Source organism: Mobula birostris, chromosome 32 (genome assembly GCF_030028105.1).
Source record: "Mobula birostris isolate sMobBir1 chromosome 32, sMobBir1.hap1, whole genome shotgun sequence".
Lineage (NCBI taxonomy): Eukaryota > Metazoa > Chordata > Chondrichthyes > Myliobatiformes > Myliobatidae > Mobula > Mobula birostris.
The window spans coordinates 9,364,580-9,383,772 of record NC_092401.1 but is presented as its reverse complement, the minus strand read 5'-3'; the positions used below and the strand labels follow the sequence as shown (position 1 = coordinate 9,383,772).

General features: G+C 40.0%; 1 protein-coding gene across 1 annotated transcript in view; it reads right to left on the bottom strand.

The window, feature by feature from the left end:
• Positions 1–3,777: 3,777 nt before the first annotated feature.
• Positions 3,778–19,193, bottom strand: part of LOC140191062 (heme-binding protein 2-like) — a 117,404-nt gene continuing 101,988 nt past the window's right edge. Inside the window, exons 5-7 of the mRNA XM_072248137.1 lie at positions 12,082–12,221; positions 4,516–4,679; positions 3,778–3,871 (exon numbers count right to left, since the gene is read on the bottom strand). Of these exons, the coding sequence (XP_072104238.1) occupies positions 3,778–3,871; positions 4,516–4,679; positions 12,082–12,221 (398 nt within the window). The remainder of the gene's footprint in view (positions 3,872–4,515; positions 4,680–12,081; positions 12,222–19,193) is intronic.

The following is a 19,193-nucleotide window of genomic DNA, read 5'->3' as shown; positions in this document are numbered from 1 at the left end:
ATGATTCTCTTTTGAAAGGCTCAGTAACTCACAATGGTTTATGGTTATCTTGAGCCTGATAGAATACCTTAGTCCTTTTCAGGTCTTGACTGGCAGCACAACTTGAGTAGTAATGGTGTGTACTGTCCACATAAATTGAGGATGATTGACAACTGTTTTTGAAAAGCTGGACAGCAGGGTGTGGAATGTTCAGCCTATTAATCTAACTGTAATTCTGGTTGTGAATTACAGTAAGAATTACCACTTGCTGTAATTCTCATGAGATCAGCAACTCTTTGGAAGTTGTGTAGAAATGAGTCTACATGTATACTGTATCTTACAACAATCTTACTGATTATTAATATGTGAATTGTTTACAATTCTGGCAAATGATGATCTCCAGTAGTCAAATCTGAAGCCATAAAAAGCAGTGGTCATGCATATGTTTGTAATCACCGAGCTTTTCCAATATCTAAAGACACATATCAGGATTATGATGAAATAGCCTCCAATTGCTTGGATGAATGCAGTTCCAACAACACTCTGCCTTTTTGTTACCCCATTCATCACCCCAAGCATTCAATCTCTCCATCTCTGGCATAAGGTGGGTGCAGTGTGCACTATCCCCAAGACGCAGTCCAATTACAGTAAAGCTGTGGTAATCTGGCACCGTCAGGACTTTGGTAGTCAAGCAGATGTTTTGATTATTGGATGTTACTGCTATTATTAACCCCAAATATTTTGATTTTACTGTTTATATGATACACAATATTTTAATAAATTTTCCAGCAAACCCAGTAGTCATAAAAGGAATCTGGGTCAAATCAAGCTGAAACATACAAGAAGTTTGTGTCGTAGGCAAACTTATAGATGGCGTTTGAGCTGTGCCTAGCCACAAAGCCATGGGTGTAGAGAGAGTAGAGCAGTGGGCTAGGCACAGATCCTTGAGCTGAGCCACTTTTGGTTGTCAGCGAGGAGGAGGAGATGTTACATCTGATCCGCACAGACTATGGTTTCCCGGTGAGTAAGTCAAGGATCTGGTTGCAGAGGGAGGTGTAGAGGCCCAGGTATTGGACATTTTGATTAGAACTGAGAGTATGATTCTGTTGGATGATGAGCTGTAGTCAATAATATGATTGTGTTGAATGATGAACTGTAGTCAATAAACAGCAGCTTGACGTGAGATGTCCTGACATGCACTCACAGTAGGTGAAACTTTATGCTGACAGCAAATAAAATAAATTTGCCTTGTAATTTTCCCCCTTACCCCACTTAGTTTCTTTATCATCAAGATCTGTGTGACAGTAGATTAAACAGTCTGATGGGGAAATATGTTTTCATTACAGTACCACTTTATATTAACAGGAAAAATTAATGAAAATTCTGTTATAGAAATATGTATTACATGATGTACATGCAAGTAGCCAATTTATTCAAATAAGATTAACTATATATCTTGGATACATTAATTACATTCAATATTTAGATATGTAGAAAATCAGAACCATATTGAGGCAGAACTGAAAAAAATAATTTGCAGTTTTTCCCTCAATATGTCCATAATCAATTAAAGAAATAAAGCTTTAAACTTAGTTACAAATCATAAACATGAGGAAGTCTGGAGATGTTGGAAATCCAAAGCAATACTCACAAAACTCAGGAGGGACTCAGCAGGTCAGCCAGTACCTATGGAAATGAATAAAGAATCGAACGGTTCAGGTCAAGACCCTTCTTCAGGATTGAGAAGGAAGAGGGAAAGAGTCCAGAATAAGAAGGTGGGCAGTGGAGAAGGAGGCTAGCTGGAAGGTGATAGGTCAAAGCAGTTGGGTGGGAAAGATCAAGAGCTGGAGAAGAAGGAATCTGATAGGAAAGGAGAGTGATAGGAGAAAAGGAAGGAAAAGGGGGCCCAGGGTAAGTGATAAGTAGGTGAGAAGAGGTGAAAGGTCAGAGTGGGGTTGGTGAGACCCTTTGTAACTTGAGGGACTGTTTCGTCGAACACCTCTGCTCCATCCACCACAAGCGGAACCTTGTAGCGGTCAAACATTTTAATTCTGACTCCCATTCACATTTTGACATGTCAGTCCATAGCCTCCTCTTGTGCCAAGATTAGGCCACCCTCAGGGAGGAGAAGCAACACCTTATATTCTGTCTGGGTAGCCTCCAACCTGATGGAATAAATATTGATTACAACTTCCAGTAAAAACATTCCCACCCCTCCTCTATTCCCCACTGACCTGTCACCTCTTCTCACCTAATTATCACTTCCTCCTTGGCCCCTTCCACCTTCCCTTTCTTGTATGGTCCACTCTCCTTTCCTGTAAGATTCTTTCTTCTCAAGTCTTTGACCTTTGCCGCCCAATTGGCTTCACCTAGCATCTTCCAGCTAGCCTCTTTCTACTCCCCCCCCCCCCCTTTTTATTCTGGTGTCTTCCCCCTTCCTTCTCAGTCCTGAAGAAGGGCTTTGGCCCAAAACATTGACAGCTTATTAATTTCCATATATACTGCCTGACCCTGCTGAGTTCTCCAGCATTTCTTGTGTGTAGCTTAGTTAGAAAGGAGAGGTGATAAGCTAAAATTAATTGCGGAGCTATTTCAATCATCAGATATACAATATAACAGCATTTTGAAGAGGTTACAGTGAAGGTTGAAATTTGTTGAATAATTGCATGGTCTATTGGCAGACATTATGATTTAATGCTGATAAGGCAAAAATAATAGTATAATTATGTTCAATATTGAATACCAGAATACTCAATTTTTATTTTAGGATATCCCCAGGGCAGTTTTGTCACCACTGCCAACTTGTGTTGATTAAGTACTGGGAGATTGAGATTGAGGTAAAACAGCGAGTTATTCAACCTCAGGATTACTTCTCAGAAGCTAAATCAGCAAAGTGTATCCCAAACATGAGAAAATCTGCAGATGCTGGAAATCCAAAGCAATGCACATATCAGGACTGGAGAGGACGATAAGAAATCAAAGTAAGAAGATGGGGGGAGGGGAGGGAAGAAGTACAAGGTAGTAGGTGATAGGTGAAACCGGGGGAGGGGGAAGGGGTTGAAGTAAAGAGCTGGGAAGTTGTTTGGTGAAAGTGATAAAAGGCTGGAGAAAAGGGAATCTGATGGGAGAGGAGTCTATGGAAGAAAGGGAAGGGGGAGGAGCACCAGAGGGAGGTGATGGGCAGGTAAGGAGATAAGATGAGAGAGGTTAACAAGAAAGGGGGATGGTGAAGGGGGGGGGCGGATTACAGGAAGTCTGAGAAATCGGTGTTCATGCCATCAGGTTGGAGGCTACCCAGACAGAATATAAGTTGTTGTTCCTCCAACCAGAGTGTGGCCTCATTGTGGCAGTAGAGGAGGCCATGGATTAACATAGCAAATGATATAGTGCTTTTCAGTTAGATAGTCATAATATTTATTCTGATACTGGATCTGCAACTTTTTTTAGAAAACAAAGTCAATAACCCGAGTTGCAGATGGAATTGTATTATTGGTCAATTGTGTGCATGTGTTTAAGTGTTTGGTAACAGATTATTTTGCCAGCATTTTAAGTGTTGAGAGCTATTGTGCAAAAAAGAGAGAAAAAAAACAACCCTGGAAAGAATTACATTCTTTTTATCTCTTGTAATTAAATACCAGCAATTAATAGAGGAGAATGTCATCAGATATGTTTGTCAATCAAGACAGATAATAATGACAGTTTCCTGTCTATGAAACCACAAGTTAGGAATACATATACAATGTGTTTCACCGTGGACCAGATTTAAAAATATCATAAGAAAAGTTCTTCAAGTGGGTCCTATGCGGTGAGTTCAGGGACTAAAGTTGAACACTCTGGAGTTCCTTCTGCAACATACCACACTTCATTGTGCTGATCAAACAACGTCTTGGGCCTACATGGAAAAGAAATTAAAGTGTCATTTGAATAGAATCTATTTTTATTAATCCACGTAATGCATATTACAGAATGAAACATTACCCCCAATCTTTTTCTTCAACTTCCACCTCTTCTGAGCTGATGTGAGAAAACAAAACAAAAACAATGAAGCTGGGAGTATTCTGTCTTTATAGCTAGCCACTATTAAAAATATTCACAAAACAATTTTCCTTTTATTCATGTGGGAATTACAGTATTTTGCTTTTGCTTTACTTCCTTTGCTGTTAGAATAACCAAGGTTACAATCTCACGATATGGGAAATTATTGATACACATCTGTTGTTACATTTTGGGGGAACAATTTATCACCACTATTGTTTGTGACATATTAAAAAGTTTTTAGAAATGTTTTCTTTACTTTCTTTGGATCTTACTCACTTAACATTGATTTGCATCTGATGTAGACAGTTACCCTGCACCCAACTCTCCATTGGCGTTGCAAAGATGGTGGCCAGGTAGAGTTAAAGAATGCTTGTTATCTATCCTTTCACATCTTTGAACTAACTACAGAGGACTGAAAGTGTCTTATCAGAAATGGATTTCCATTCATTTCATTACCCAGTTATACATTAAATCTGATAATTTGCGTAGCATTTTCACCTGTTGTATCCAGTGCCATAGTAATAATCAGAGATAAAACTTTGGTCAGCTTTATTCAGTTCTGCTTTCAGTCTTGAGGAATAAAATTTTGAATTCCATGTCAGTAACGAACCCCCAAAGGATTTCACAAAAACATACATCTTTGGGAACTCAATAAAATAAACCTGTTGGTATAAAAGAAAATTAGACATCACCAAGTAGAAATTAGAAATTTAATTTGATCAGGATCAATTATTTAATGTGCTAAGAAGAATCCCTATCTTAAATACTCATTATTTCTACATATTCTACACCACAAAATTGCAGGTTCTGGGTTTGAGTGTCAAATCCAGCATATAATAAATAACTGACAGGCAGTTAATAGAGGTCCAGTATGACCTCCAGAAAGACATCACATGCAAAGTGGCAATTCTGGAGCAAAATTGTGTCACTGAACAATGGTCAACAGCTATGGCAAGGTTTGAATGCTGTCATCTCCTTCAAAGTGAAACCAAACGACAGGTGAAAACAAAGTTTCGCTCCCAGATGAGCGCAATGCCTTTTAATCATTGGCCATCAAAACATGGAGGCACTGTCACAAACTCCCACAGCCCCTGATGACCCTTTGATTTCAGACTTGGAGGCAGACATGAGAGCATCCTTCAGAGGCTTAAACCAGGGAAAGCATCTGGCACAGATGGGGTACCTGGCTGAGTACTAAAGATCTGTGCTGATCAGCTGGCTGGAGTGTTCTCTAATATCTTTAACCTCTTGCTTCAGCATTCTGAGGTACCCACCTGCTTCGTGCATGCTTCAATTATACCAGTGCCTTAGAAGAACGTGGTAATCTGCCTCAGTCACTATCATCCAGTAGCATATACATCCACTGTGATGAAGTGCTCTCAGAGATTGGTGATGAAACATAGCAACTCCTTCCTGAGAAGCAACTTAAATCCACTCCAATTTGCCTACCACCTCAACAGGTCAACAGTAGATGCCATTTTACTATCATCCCCTCAAAACTAACAAATAAGCTCAAGAACAATAAGCATTGATCATGTGGATGGTCAGAGGCATTTTTCCCAGGGCTGAAATGGCTAACACTAGAGGGCACAGTTTTAAGGTGCTTGGAAGAAGGTACAGAGGAGATGTCAGGGGTAAGTTTTTTTTATGCAGAGAGTGGTGAGGACGTGGATTGGGTTGCCGGCGATGGTGATGGAGGCGGATATGATAGGGTCTTTTAAGAGATTCCTGGAAAGGTACATGGAGCTCAGAAAAATAGAGGACTATGGGTAACCCTAGGTAATTTCTAAAGTAAGTACATGTTTGGCACAGCATTGTGGGCCAAAGGGCCTGTATTGTGCTGTAGGTTTCCTATGTTTCTAACTAAGCCTCAATATATCCTTAGGCAACTGGAACCTCCATTTCTTCGCTTGCAGAACGCAGTCAGTTCGGATTGGCAACAACATCTCCTCCACGATTACCATCAGCACAGGTGCTATGTGCTTACACCCTGTTCTACCCACTTTAGAAAGTGAGGCTAAACACAGCTCCAATGCCATAATTTAAGTTTGCTGACACCACTGTCGTTGGCTGAATAAAAGGTGGTGACGAATTAGCATATAAGGAGGAAGGTTGAAAGTCTTCCTGAATGGTCCCACAACACCACCTTCTCACTTAATGTCAGTAAGACCAAGGAGCTGATTATTGACTATAGGTTGAGGAAATCATAGGTCCATGAGCCAGCCTCATTGGGGGAATCAGAGGTGGAAAGAGTCAGCAACTTTAAATTCCTCAGTGTTATCAATTCGAAGGGTCTGTCCTGGATCCAGCACTTAAATGCTATTATAAAGGAAGCACAGTGGCACCTCTACCTTTTTAGAAGTTTGCAAAGATTTGACATGTCATCTAAAACTTCGGCAAACTTCTATAGACGTGTATTGGAGAACATATTAACTGCTTGCATCACAGCCTAGTATGGAAACACCAATTTCCTTAAACTGAAACACCTACAAAAGTAGTAGAGACAGCCCAGTCCATCACAGGTAAGACCTCCCCACCATTAAGCACATCTAACTGGAGTGCCGTTGCCGGAAAGCAGCACCTATCATAAAGACCACCACCATTTAGGCCATGCCCTCTTTTTGCTGCTGTCCTTATGAAGGAGGTGCACCACGAGGCCTCAGGACCTACATCACCAGGTTCAGGAATGGTTATTACCCCTCAACCATCCAGTACTTGAATAGAGGAGAAAACTTCACTCAACTTCACTCATCCCAGCACCGAACTGATCTCATAACCTATGGACTCAGTGTCAAGAATACTTCATCTCATGTTCTTGATATTTATTATTTACTTCTTTTTCCCTTTGTTGTCTTTTGCACGTTGGTTGTTTTTATATCTTTGTTATATGTGGTCTTTCCTTGATTCTATTGTGTTTCTTTGTATTTTCTGTGAATGCTCCCAAGAAAATGATTCTCAGGGTTGTATATGGTGACAGATATGTACTTTGATAATAAATTTACTTTGAACTTTGAGAGAGACTTAATTTCGGAGCAGAAGAGGAGAATGTGTTTGAGAGAAAGAAATGTTTTGAGGGATGCTAATATGTGAAATGTTTGATGGTCGCAGTAGTGGATATGACCCACTCCATCATCAGTAAGGTCCTCCCCACCATCGAGTACATCTACATAAAGCGTTGTTGCAGAAAAGCAGCGGCCATCATCAGAGACCCCCACCACCCAGGTCATGCTGTCTTCTCACTGCTGCCATCAGGAAGAAGGTACAGGAGCTTCAGGACTCTCACCACCAGGATCAGAAACAGTTAATACCCTCAACCATCAGTCTCTTGAACCAAAGGGGTAACTTCACTCAACTTTACTTGCCCCATCATTGAAATGTTCCCATGACCCATTGGAATATAATTATTGCTTATTTATTTATTATTATTTTTTATGTGCACAGTTTATCTTTTGAATTCTGAACACCCAAGTTGGTGCAGTCTTTCATTGATTATTATGGATTACTGAGTATGCCTGCAAGAAAATGAATGTGACGGCTGCATATGGTGACATATATGTACTTTGATAATAAATTTACTTTGAACTATGAACTTGAACAGAGAAGTACAGTTGGCCCTCCTTATCCGTGAGTTCCGCATGCGCGAATTCAACCAACTGCGAATCACGAAAACCCGGAAGTGCTCGTCCAGCACTTGTTTGAGCATGTACAGACCTTTCTTTTCTGTCATTATTCCCTAAACAATGCAGTATAACAACTATTTTACATGACATTTACATTGTATTAGGTATTATAAGTAATCTAGAGATGATTTAAAGTATACAGGAGGATGTGCGTAGGTTATCGTGGATCGGGATCGAAAAAAAAATGGAAGTTCTCTTGCTAAGTAAGTCGGAACAGGTACATCCGATATTATTTAGCGTCAGTTAGTCAAATGTTTGTCTTAGTATATCGTATATATTTTACCTTTCTATGCATATAAAACACTTAAGAAACGTATGTTTTAGTGCCAGGTCAGGAACGGAAGTTCCCGAGTTCGATCCAGTGACAGACCACTCCCGGGCGCACACTGTCCATCCCTGCCGGGTTGACGTGAAGAATCAAAAACCCAAACCCCAAAACCCAATAATTAAACCACTGCGTTGCTCAGTAATAATTGTAGCTTTAATCGGGGCAGGCCCTTTCTCACTTTATCCTTTAAAATTGTTCCGATCATTGACCGACTGTAGCCTAACACTTTTCCAATGACCAATGGCGTTTCACCTCTTTCTGAGCACTTTGTTATTTCCACTTTATTTTCAATCGTGATCGTGATTATTTTCGTGAACAGAAACACTGTGGATTCAGAGCTCCGCCGTCAGGTCCTAATGTCCACCGCATTGAAACAGGTTAAATAAGGTAAGGTGCACCGCATTAAGACAGATTGAATAAGGGACTTGAGCATCCGCGTTTTTTGGTATCCGCGAGGGGTCCGGGAACCAATCCCTTGCGGATAAGGAGGGCCGACTGTAATGTTACTCCTAAGAGAGAATCAGAATTGGTTTTTTTTTATCACTGACGTACATTGTGAAATTTGTTGTTTTGAGGCAGTGTTATAGTGCAATACATAAAAATTGTTATATATAATGATAATATATGTAAAAAATAGTTCAAAAAGAGAGCGAAGTTGTGAGGTAGTGTTCATAGCTTCATGGACCATTTCAGAAATCTGATGGCAGAGGGGAAGAAGCTGTTCCTAAGTCATTGAGTGTGTGTTTTCAGGCTCTTGTATCTCAGGAGTAAGGATGATAGTAATAAAAAGAGGGCATGTTTTGGATCAGAATCAGAATCAGGTTTATTATCACCGACGTGATGTGAAATTTGTTAACTTAACAGCAGCAGTTCAATACAATACATAATCTAGCAGAGAGAGAGAAAAAAATAATAATAAATAAAACATAATACATAAACAAGTAAATCAATTACATATATTGAATAGATTATTTTAAAATTGTGCATAACAGAAGTACTGTATATTAAAAAAAGTGAGGTAGTGTGCAGATGACACAAAGCTGGGTGACAGTGTGAAATGTGAGGAAGATGTTATGAGAATACAGGGTGACTTGGACAGGTTGAGTGAGTGGGCAGATGCAGTTTAATGTGGATAGATGTGAGGTTATCCACTTTGGTGGCAAGAACAGGAAGGCAGATTACTATCTGAATGGTGTCAAGTTAGGAAAAGGGGAAGTACAACGAGATCTGGGTGTCCTTGTTCATCAGTTACTGAAAGTAAGCATACAGGTACAGCAGGCAGTGAAGAAAGCTAATGGCATGTTGGCCTTCATAACAAGGGGAGTTGAGTATAGGAGCAAAGAGGTCCTTCTGCAGTTGTACAGGCCCTGGTGAGACCCCACCTGGAGTATTGTGTGCAGTTACTTGAGAAAGGACATTCTTGCTAAGGAGGGAGTGCAGTGTAGGTTCACTGGGTTAATTCCAGGGATGGCAGGAATGTCATATGTTGAAAGATTGGAGCAACTGGGCTTGTATACACTGGAATTTAGAAGAATGAGAGGGGATCTGATTGAAACATATAGGATTATTAAGGGATTGGACACGCTAGAGGCAGGAAACATGTTCCCGATGTTGGGGGAGTCCAGAACCAGAGGCCACAGTTTAAGAATAAGGGGTAGACCATTTAGAACGGAGTTGAGGAAAAACTTTTTCACACGGAGGGTTGTGGATCTGTGGAATGCTCTGCCTAAGAAGGCAGTGGAGGCCAATTCTCTGGATTCTTTCAAGAAGGAGTTAGATAGAGCTCTTAAAGATAGCGGAGTCAAGGGATATGGGGAGAACAGGGTACTGATTGTGGATGATCAGCCATGATCACAGTGAATGGCAGTGCTTGCTCGAAGGGCTGAATGGCCTACTGCACCTATTGTCTGTTGTGTCCAAAGCTTCAAAGTCCATTTAGGAATTGGATGGCAGAGAGGAAGAAGCTGTTCCTGAATCGCTGAGTGTGTGCCTTTAGGCTTCTGTATCTCCTACCTGATGGAAACAGTGAGAAAAGGGCATGCCCTGGGTGCTGGAGGTCCTTAATAATGGATGCTGCCTTTCTGAGACACCGCTCCCTAAAGATGTCCTGGGTACTTTGTAGGCTAGTATCCAAGATGGAGCTGACTAGATTTACAACCTTCTGCAGCTTCTTTCGGTCCTGTGCAGTAGCCCCTCCATACCAGACAGTGATGCAGCCTGTCAGAATGCTCTCCATGGTACAACTATAGAAGTTTTTGAGTGTATTTGTTGCCATGCCAAATCACTTCAAACTTCTAATAAAGTATAGCCGCTGTCTTGCCTTCTTTATGACTACATCAATATGTTAGGACCAGGTTAGATACTCAGAGATCTTGACACCCAGGAACTTGAAACTGCTCACCCTCTCCACTTCTGATCCCTCTATGAGGATTGGTATGTGTTCCTTTGTCTTACCCTTCCTGAAGTCCACAATCAGCTCTTTCATCTTACTGACATTGAGTGCCAAGTTGTTGCTGCGGCACCATTCCACTAGTTGGCATATCTCACTCCTGTACGCCCTCTCGTCACCACCTGAGATTTACCAACAATGGTTGTATTGTCAGCAAATTTGTAGATGGTATTTGAGCTATGCCTAGCCACACAGTCGTGTGTAGACAGAGAGTAGAGCAGTGGGCTAAGCACACACCCTTGAGGTGCACCAGTGTTGATCGTCAGCGAGGAGGATATGTTATCACCAATCCGCACAGACTGTGTCTTCTGGTTAGGAAGTCAAGGATCCAATTACAGAGGGAGGTACAGAGGCCCAGGTTCTTTAACTCCTTCATGATGGTGAGGCTCCTTCATGATGGTTGTCGCTTTCTTGAGGCATCGCCTTTTGAAGATATCCTCGGTGGGGAGGTTAGTGCCCATAACGGGTCCAGCTAAGTTTATAACCCTCTTCAGCCTTTTCCCATTCTGTGCATTGGAACCATCGTACCAGTGGAGGTGCAACCAGTCAGAAAGCTCTTCATGGTACATCTTTTGAAATTTGCTAGAGTCTTTGTTGACGTAGTAAATCTCAAACTAATGAAAATTAGCTGCTGTTATGCCTTTTTCATAATTGTATTGGTATGTTGGGTTGACAGAGATTTTGACACCCAGGAGCTTGAAGCTGCTCACCCTTTCAACTGCTGATCCTTAATGAGAGCTGCTATGTGTTCTCCTAATTTCCCCTTCCAGAAGTCCTCAGTCAATTTCTTGGTCGTACTGATGTTGAGTACAAGACTGTTGTTGCAAAACCACTCAAGCAGTCAATTTATCTCACTCCTGTACGCCCTCTCCACAAAAAGCATCAAGGGTAAGGCTTGTCTCTTTCGCTACTCCTGTACATTCCCAAGCAGTGCTGCTGGCATTCGGGAGTAAATAAAATCTGTCCTTTCGGACATGGGAAGTATTAAGATAAGAAAATTTACGAGTTTGAAATAGTATTAGGATTCCACCTAAAGCTTTTCAGTTCTCCTCAGTACGTGACGATAATAAACCAATTATCAGAATAATTAAAAAGAGAATGACTGTGCTTGAAACTAGTTTGTTTTGAGGTTACACAAACAGCTTTAGTGCCTGGACAGATGCATTGTAGCTGTGACAATTCAATAATAACTTATTAAGCAAATAGTTTACTGTCATTGTGTGATGCAATAGGTGTTGATTTATGAAACTTTAGTGACCAATTAAGAAAGAAATCAGAAATTGATGGGGCTTTGGGTTAATTGATTGCCATACCCCTGAAGACAGATGAAATTGCTAAAATATGTTAGGCAGATGTATTTTTTTGTTTGTTGACCCCATTTCAAAATTTTGTTTGCAAAATAGAGGTTGATTCACACAAGCAGTGTGTATATAATGTGATAGCCACATGAAGAGTGATAGTCATTCAACTTTAGTGTATATTGGTACCTCACCTTTCAGCACCGAGTAATATTTTGTAAAAAAGGCAAAGGTTTAAAAAGATGCAGCAAACATACCTTATGTCCAAACTCTATTTTTATATGAAATTTGGACTAGCTAGTTACTCACATCAGGGTCAGTGGGCGTCGGAGGGTTTTCTTGATAAGCTTCTGGCAACAGAAAGTGGACAGTGTAATTCTTCATTTCCATTATTCTTTCACTTTCAGGTATCTTAAGCAGAACAGGAGCTGCCATGTTAATTTTCTTGCCTGTGTTTAAATAATTTTGTTATTATTTTTTCATACTGGATATCCGTAGGATCTCTTCCGATCTCTGCTTGACAGAACATTGGGAGAGTTCCTGGATAGGTAATATGAATGCTGAAGATATAGTTGCAGACAAGAAACTTTATACTGTGTTAACAACTGACTGTCTGCTGCACACCTCATGATCCAAAGCACAACCGAGATAAACAGAATAGAACAAAGTTAAATCAGGCAGTAGTGTTCCTGACAACACACATAAAATGCTGGAGAAACTCAGCAGGCCAGGCAGCATCTGTGGAAAAGAGTACAGTTGACATTTCGGGCCTAGACCCTTCAGCAGGACTCTGTTAGTAATGGTCCTAATATATTATGAATTTAACATAATTTATGGGATGCAGATATTAGAGGCAAAACCCATGTTACTTGCTCATCCATAATTGTTCCTGGACAAATAAACTTGCAACATTATTTTAGAATACTTTTAGAAGTCAATAATATTGTTTCAGGTTTCAGGCCAGGTAAGAATGGTAAATTATCTTCCTCAAAGGAAGTGAACTGGAATGCTTTTACAACAATCCAGTGAATTCCTGCCCATCATTATTGATATGATACTAACTTAATAATTTTATTAATCCTGTTTTACGTAATTACTCAAATTGCCTAATGATAACCAGCTGCCATGCTAGGATTCAAACTAATATCTCAATAGTCCAGCATTGTAGTACTTGTCCAGTGTTGTAGTCACAGTGCTGTATACCCACTGACCATGTCTTCCAATTGCTAGATGTTTAATATCTTCAGCAGCCGCAACGTCCTCTGTCTACCTAACTTTTGCATTTTGTTGCAGCCCAATTCTCTTACCTTGAGAGAGACTTAATTCAAAGTATTTTTGTATTCTGTCAATGGTTTAGATTATAGTCCTTGAAATTTCATATACAAAGCCCAGCCCCCTATCTTAAGGTATTTTTCAAGTGTTTGAGAAGACAGTTTACTACCAGGCTTAAATATATAACACCTCTCCCTGCCTAGCTATATAGAATGTATCTCAACTTATATATATTCCTGGAAGGGGGATCAATTTGCTTGGCAGCTGAGACGTGGCTGTGAAGCAGACTCAGGTCCTGGAGGCCTGTTCATTGGTGGTTGTAGGAGTTGACGCTGGGATTGCAGGTAGTGGATCTGACAGCTCTGGCCACCTTTCTTCTGGTTGTGTTGGCATCCTGAACAGTGCATGGCTAACTTCACTGGATGAGGTGGATCATAATGTGTGAGCACAGTGTCTAATGTCACTGTTTCCTTTGCCTTTTGGTAAGCCACCTCACACTGCTTTGTCCATTGATATTTCTTTCTGATCAGTAGTAATGAGTTCAAGCAGACAAAGGAGACACAGTAGTCAGGTTTGGCAGGAACCTTTTATAATAGTTGACAAATCCTAAAAATTACCACAACTGTGACATGTCCTTTGCCCTTGGGACATCCACCACTGCTTGAATTACAAGTGGCATGCAAAAGTTTGGGCACCCCGGTCAAAATTTCTGTTACTGTGAATAGCTAAGTGAGTAAAAGAAGAGGGTGCCCAAACTTTTGCTTCTGGCCCTTTTCCTTTTTTGTTATTTTGAAACTGTAAAAGATGGAAATAAAGAAGTTTTCTTGCTTAAGATATTAAAGAAATGTGTCATCTTTAACTTTATACCTCTTGGAAATCAGTTCATTTCTTACTCGCTTATCTATTCACAGTAACAGAAATTTTGACCGGGGTGCTCAAACTTTTGCATGCCACTGTATCTCAGCATACTTGTGTCATACTTGTGCGTCAATAGTGTGACCACAGTAAGTGATGTTTGGTTTAAAGATTGTTGCATCCTGCTCTAAACCCACAATCTCCTAATTTTTTATCATTGTCTTGAGATTTTGGAGATGTTCCTTGTCATCCTTACAGGTAAAAATAATGTCATCCAGGTAACAATGAGAGCCTGGACAGCCTGGCAGCACCTAGTCCATAACTTTCTGCCAGAGTGCGGGTGCAGATGCTACTCCAAAAATAAGCTTATTATAGTGATAAAGCCCTTTGTGAGGTTTATCTTGAGAAACACCTTGAACTGTTTTTCTATCTCCACCTGTAGGTAGGCCTCAGCTAAGAACATTTCCTGAAGTGTTCCCTCCAGAAAGGTTTGCAAAGACATCCCCTATCCTGGGCAGAGGGTGTTGATCTGCTTTCAGTACTAAGTTGATGGTGACCTTAAAATCACCACAGATCCTGACATGAACAATTTTTTTTGGCCACTGGGATGACTGGCATTATCCATGTGCTTCACTCAACCTTGGAAAGAATTCCTTCGCCATCCATACGATCTAGCTCACTGGCTAGTCTATCACGGATAGTGTAAGGAACCAGATGGGTGTTGTAAAACTTGGGAGTGGCATTTTATCCTTGATATATTTCAGTTTTCCAATGCTATCCCTAAACACTGCTGTGGCATTATCCAGTACTTTTCTTAATTCACTTTCAGTTGACTCTTGAAGGGGATGTGGCGTGCAAATGGTGGATGGATTTCCAATTAAATTGTAGTTGCTTTAGCTAAATACGACTGCAGAATGTTGGCCCTCCTGTTTTTATCACATACAAGCCCAATGTGGCTTATTGGTTGCTGTCTTTCACTGTTATGAATGTCGTTCCCACAGAGCTTACCTTTTCTTCAGTATAAGTCGGATATCTGAGGGCATCAGTTCAATATCTTTGAAATGCCATTCCAAGTAGTTTTTTGGAATGACTGAAACAGCAAAGCTAGTGCCCAATTCAATTTTAATTTTTTATTCTTTCACTTCTGGTGCAAGCCATATTGCTTGTATATAGTTAGATTTTCCATTGTAAATATCAAGGCTACTTGTGTCATTCTCATCATTATCAGATTTTTCATCAACAGTACGCGGATTAGTGCCCATTTTAAACTGCAACTGACTTTTTATCTTTTTCGCTTTTCTACGCAGTCCATTTATTTTTATCTGCCCAACATGCTCTTTTTATGTGTCCTACTTTGTTTCTTTTTCTGTAAGTTTCACCCTTATATCTTCATTGGTCTGGTGTATGTGAGCCCTTGCCACAATAGTAACACAGTTTGTTTGGCCAGGCAGGTTTCTGATTGGTTCTAAATGTTCCTGCATTACTTTCATGATATGAACAAACCTTCAATATATTTTGTTCACCAAGGTTTCATAAATTTACCATTTCACTTTTTATTATTACATGCTCACTGTCTCACCAACTCACTTTAAAACACTTCCCACTTATAGGCGGTATTTTCACCCCCCAATCTACCTCTCCCTAGTCCTCTTTTACATTATTGAAATCCACCTTTCCCAATTTAGAGTCCTCACTAAGAGGACCAACTTTATCTTTTTCCATGACTATCTTGAACTTACCGAGCTATGGTCACTGTTCCACAGAGTTCCTGTATAGACACTTCAATCACACATCCATCCACTTTCCCTAAGATAAAGACCAATTTCTCAGACAGATTGATTTCCCTACAAAGGGCTGTATATTTCTATTAGATGACCAGTTACATTTGTTTCCTCGAGCACTGACAAACAATAAAACAAAGTCTTCCAAGATTGATGGATTGAAATTGAATGTTCTAACATTTCACTTTCACTTCTTTGTATTAATCTTAAGTTAAATAATTTTCAAAGCTTTACACTCAGTGACCACTTTATTAGGTACATCTGAACACCTGTTCATTAATGCAAATATCTCAGCAGCCAATAATTTGGTAGCAACTCAATGCATAAAAGCTTGCAGACATGGTCAAGAGGCTCAGTTGTCATTCAAACCAAGTATCAGAGTGGGGAAGAATTGTGATCTAAGTGACTCTGACTGTAAAATTATTGTTGGTGTCAGAGGGGGTGGCTTGAGTATCTCAGAAACTGTTGATCTCCTGGGATTTTCATGCACACCAGTCTCTAGGTTTTATAGAGAATGGTACAAAAAGCTAAAAAAAACACCCAATGTCCAGCAGTTCTGTGAGTGAAAGCACCTTGCTAATGAGAGTGGTCAGAGGAGAATGGCCAGATTGGATTAAGCTGCCAGGAAGGCAACAGTAACTCAAATAAAACAGTGATATGCAGAAGAGCATCTCTGAATGCACAACACGTTGAACCTTGAAGTGGGTGGGCTATAGCAGCAGACCTCGATCATACACTCAGTGGCAACCTTATTAGGTACAAGAGGTACTTAATAAAGTGGCCGCTGAGGGTATTTTAATTTTATATTCATAAAACACCAATCCAATTTGTTATCCCTGCATTTTCAGTAACTAATTTTTATTCACTAATCTTTTCCAATTTTTAATACTCCAGCCTCTGCTCTATAGGTTTACAGTTCTGCATCATGGTTTCATTATTTGCTGCTGTCTTTACTGGCAACTCTGCAACCTTTCCTGAATCTCTCTGACTCTATTTTTTCTTTGCTGTGTTAATATTCTCTTCGGAACTTATTTCAGAATGCATTTATAGATTTAGTTCCATGCTATTTAATTGCCTAACAAGTTCCCTCCCATCTGCCACTATTCTAACCTTACTCTTGAAAGTTTACCATTGTTGAGCCTGCATCCTAGGAGGTATTGCTCCATTTTGATAGGCTACATGTGTACTGTGTTATTATTCATTGCCTTTGGCCCACAGCACCATAATAGTCCCTATCAAAGTTACAGGTTACATTTTCTGGTATTGTAATCACAGTACGTTTTGTATGGAAGTCCAGATAAAAACAAGGCAATGACAACATGAAAACATGAATAGAACAATTTAATCCACTGGTAAAGATACACATTGGCACAACTAGTTGGGTTTAATGTGTTCTGTGTTGTTACTTTTATATATTTCCATGCATGAGCTTCGGGGTTACTGATGTTACCATATTTTAATATCTCTTCCTCATTTAGTTTTGTAACTGGTTGTATTGTCTACAAATTTGCTTCTTGTACACCAACAACACTCAATTTTTTTGTCCATTAGTTTTGTTGACTTCTATGTTGGAATGTTTCATGTACAAATTTGAAAAACTGTAACTTCTTCCATTTAAATATTCAGAAGAATATAATGCTAGGAGCATTATAAGAAAGGTGGAGGAGCTTAAAGCATGGATTGATACCTGGAAGTATGATGTGGTAGCTATTAGTGAAACATGGTTACAGGAGGGGTGTGATTGGCAACTAAATATTCCTGGATTTAAATGCTTCAGGTGTGATAGAATGGGAGGGACAAGAGGGGGAGGTATTGCATTGCTTGTCAGAGAAAATATTACAGCGGTGCTCTGGCAGGATAGATTAGAGGGCTCTTCTTGGGAAGCTATTTGGGTGGAATTCAGGAATGGGAAAGATGCAGTAACTCTTATGGGTGTGTATTATAAACCAAATGGGGAGCGAGAATTGGAGGAGCAAATTTGTAAGGAGATAGCAGATATTTGTAGTAAGCACAAGGTTGTGATTGTGGGAGATTTTAATTTTCCACACATAGACTGGGAAGCCCATACTGTAAAAGGGCTTGATGGTTTGGAGTTTGTAAAATGTGTGCAGGATAGTTTTTTGCAGCAATACATAGAGGTGCCAACTAGAGAAGGGGCAGTGTTGGATCTCCTGTTAGGGAATGAGATAGGTCAGGTGACGGAGGTTTGTGTTGGGGAGCACTTCGGGTCCAGTAATCACAATGCTATTAGTTTCAATATAATTATGGAGAAGGATAGGTCTGGACCCAGGGTTGAGATTTTTGATTGGAGAAAGGCTAACTTTGAGGAGATGCGAAAGGATTTAGAAGGAGTGGATTGGGACAATTTGTTTTATGGGAAGAATGTAATAGAGAAATGGAGGTCATTTGAAGGTGAAATTTTGAGAGTACAGAATCTTAATGTTCCTGTTAGGATGAAAGGAAAGGTTAAAAGTTTGAGAGAGCCATAGTTTTCAAGGGATATTGGAAACTTGGTTCAGAAAAAGAGAGATATCTACAATAAATATAGACAGCATGGAGAATATGAGGTGCTCGAGGAATATAAAGAATGTAAAAAGAATCTTAAGAAAGAAATTAGAAAAGCTAAAAGAAGATATGAGGTTGCTTTGGCAAGTAAGGTGAAAATAAATCCCAAGGGTTTCTACCGTTATATTAATAGCAAAAGGATAGTGAGGGATAAAATTGGTCCCTTAGAGAATCAGAGTGGACAGCTATGTGTGGAGCCAAAAGAGATGGGGAGATTCAGAACAATTTCTTTTCTTCGGTATTCACTTAAGGAGAAGGATATTGAATTGGGTAAGATAAGAGAACCAGGTAGGGAAATTATGGAAACTATGATGATTAAAGCTTTTAAGGAATATAAAAGTGGATAAGTCTCCGGGTCCTGACAGGATATTCCCTAGGACCTTGAGGGAAGTTAGTGTGGAAATAGCAGGGGCTCTGACAGAAATATTTCAAATGTCATTAGAAACTGGCATGGTGCCGGAGGACTGGCATATTGCTCATGTTGTTCCATTGTTTAAAAAGGGTTCTAAGAGTAAACCTAGCAATTATTGGCCCGTGAGTTTGACGTCAGTGGTGAGTAAATTGATGGAAAGTATTCTTAGGGATGGTATATATAATTATCTGGATAGACAGGGTCTGATTGGGAACAGTCAACATGGATTTGTGCGTGGAAGGTCATGTTTGACAAATCTTATTGAATTTTTTGAAGAGATTACTAGGAAAGTTGACGAGGGTAAAGCGGTGGATGTTGTCTATATGGATTTCAGTAAGGCCTTTGACAAGGTCCCACGCGGAAGGTTGGTTAGGATGGTTCAATCGTTAGGTATTAATATTGAAGTAGTAAAATGGATTCAGCAGTAGCTGGATGGGAGATGCCAGAGAGTGGTGGTGGATAACTGTTTGTCAGATTGGAGTTCTGTGACTAGTGGTGTGCCTCAGGGATCTGTACTGGGTCCAATGTTATTTGTC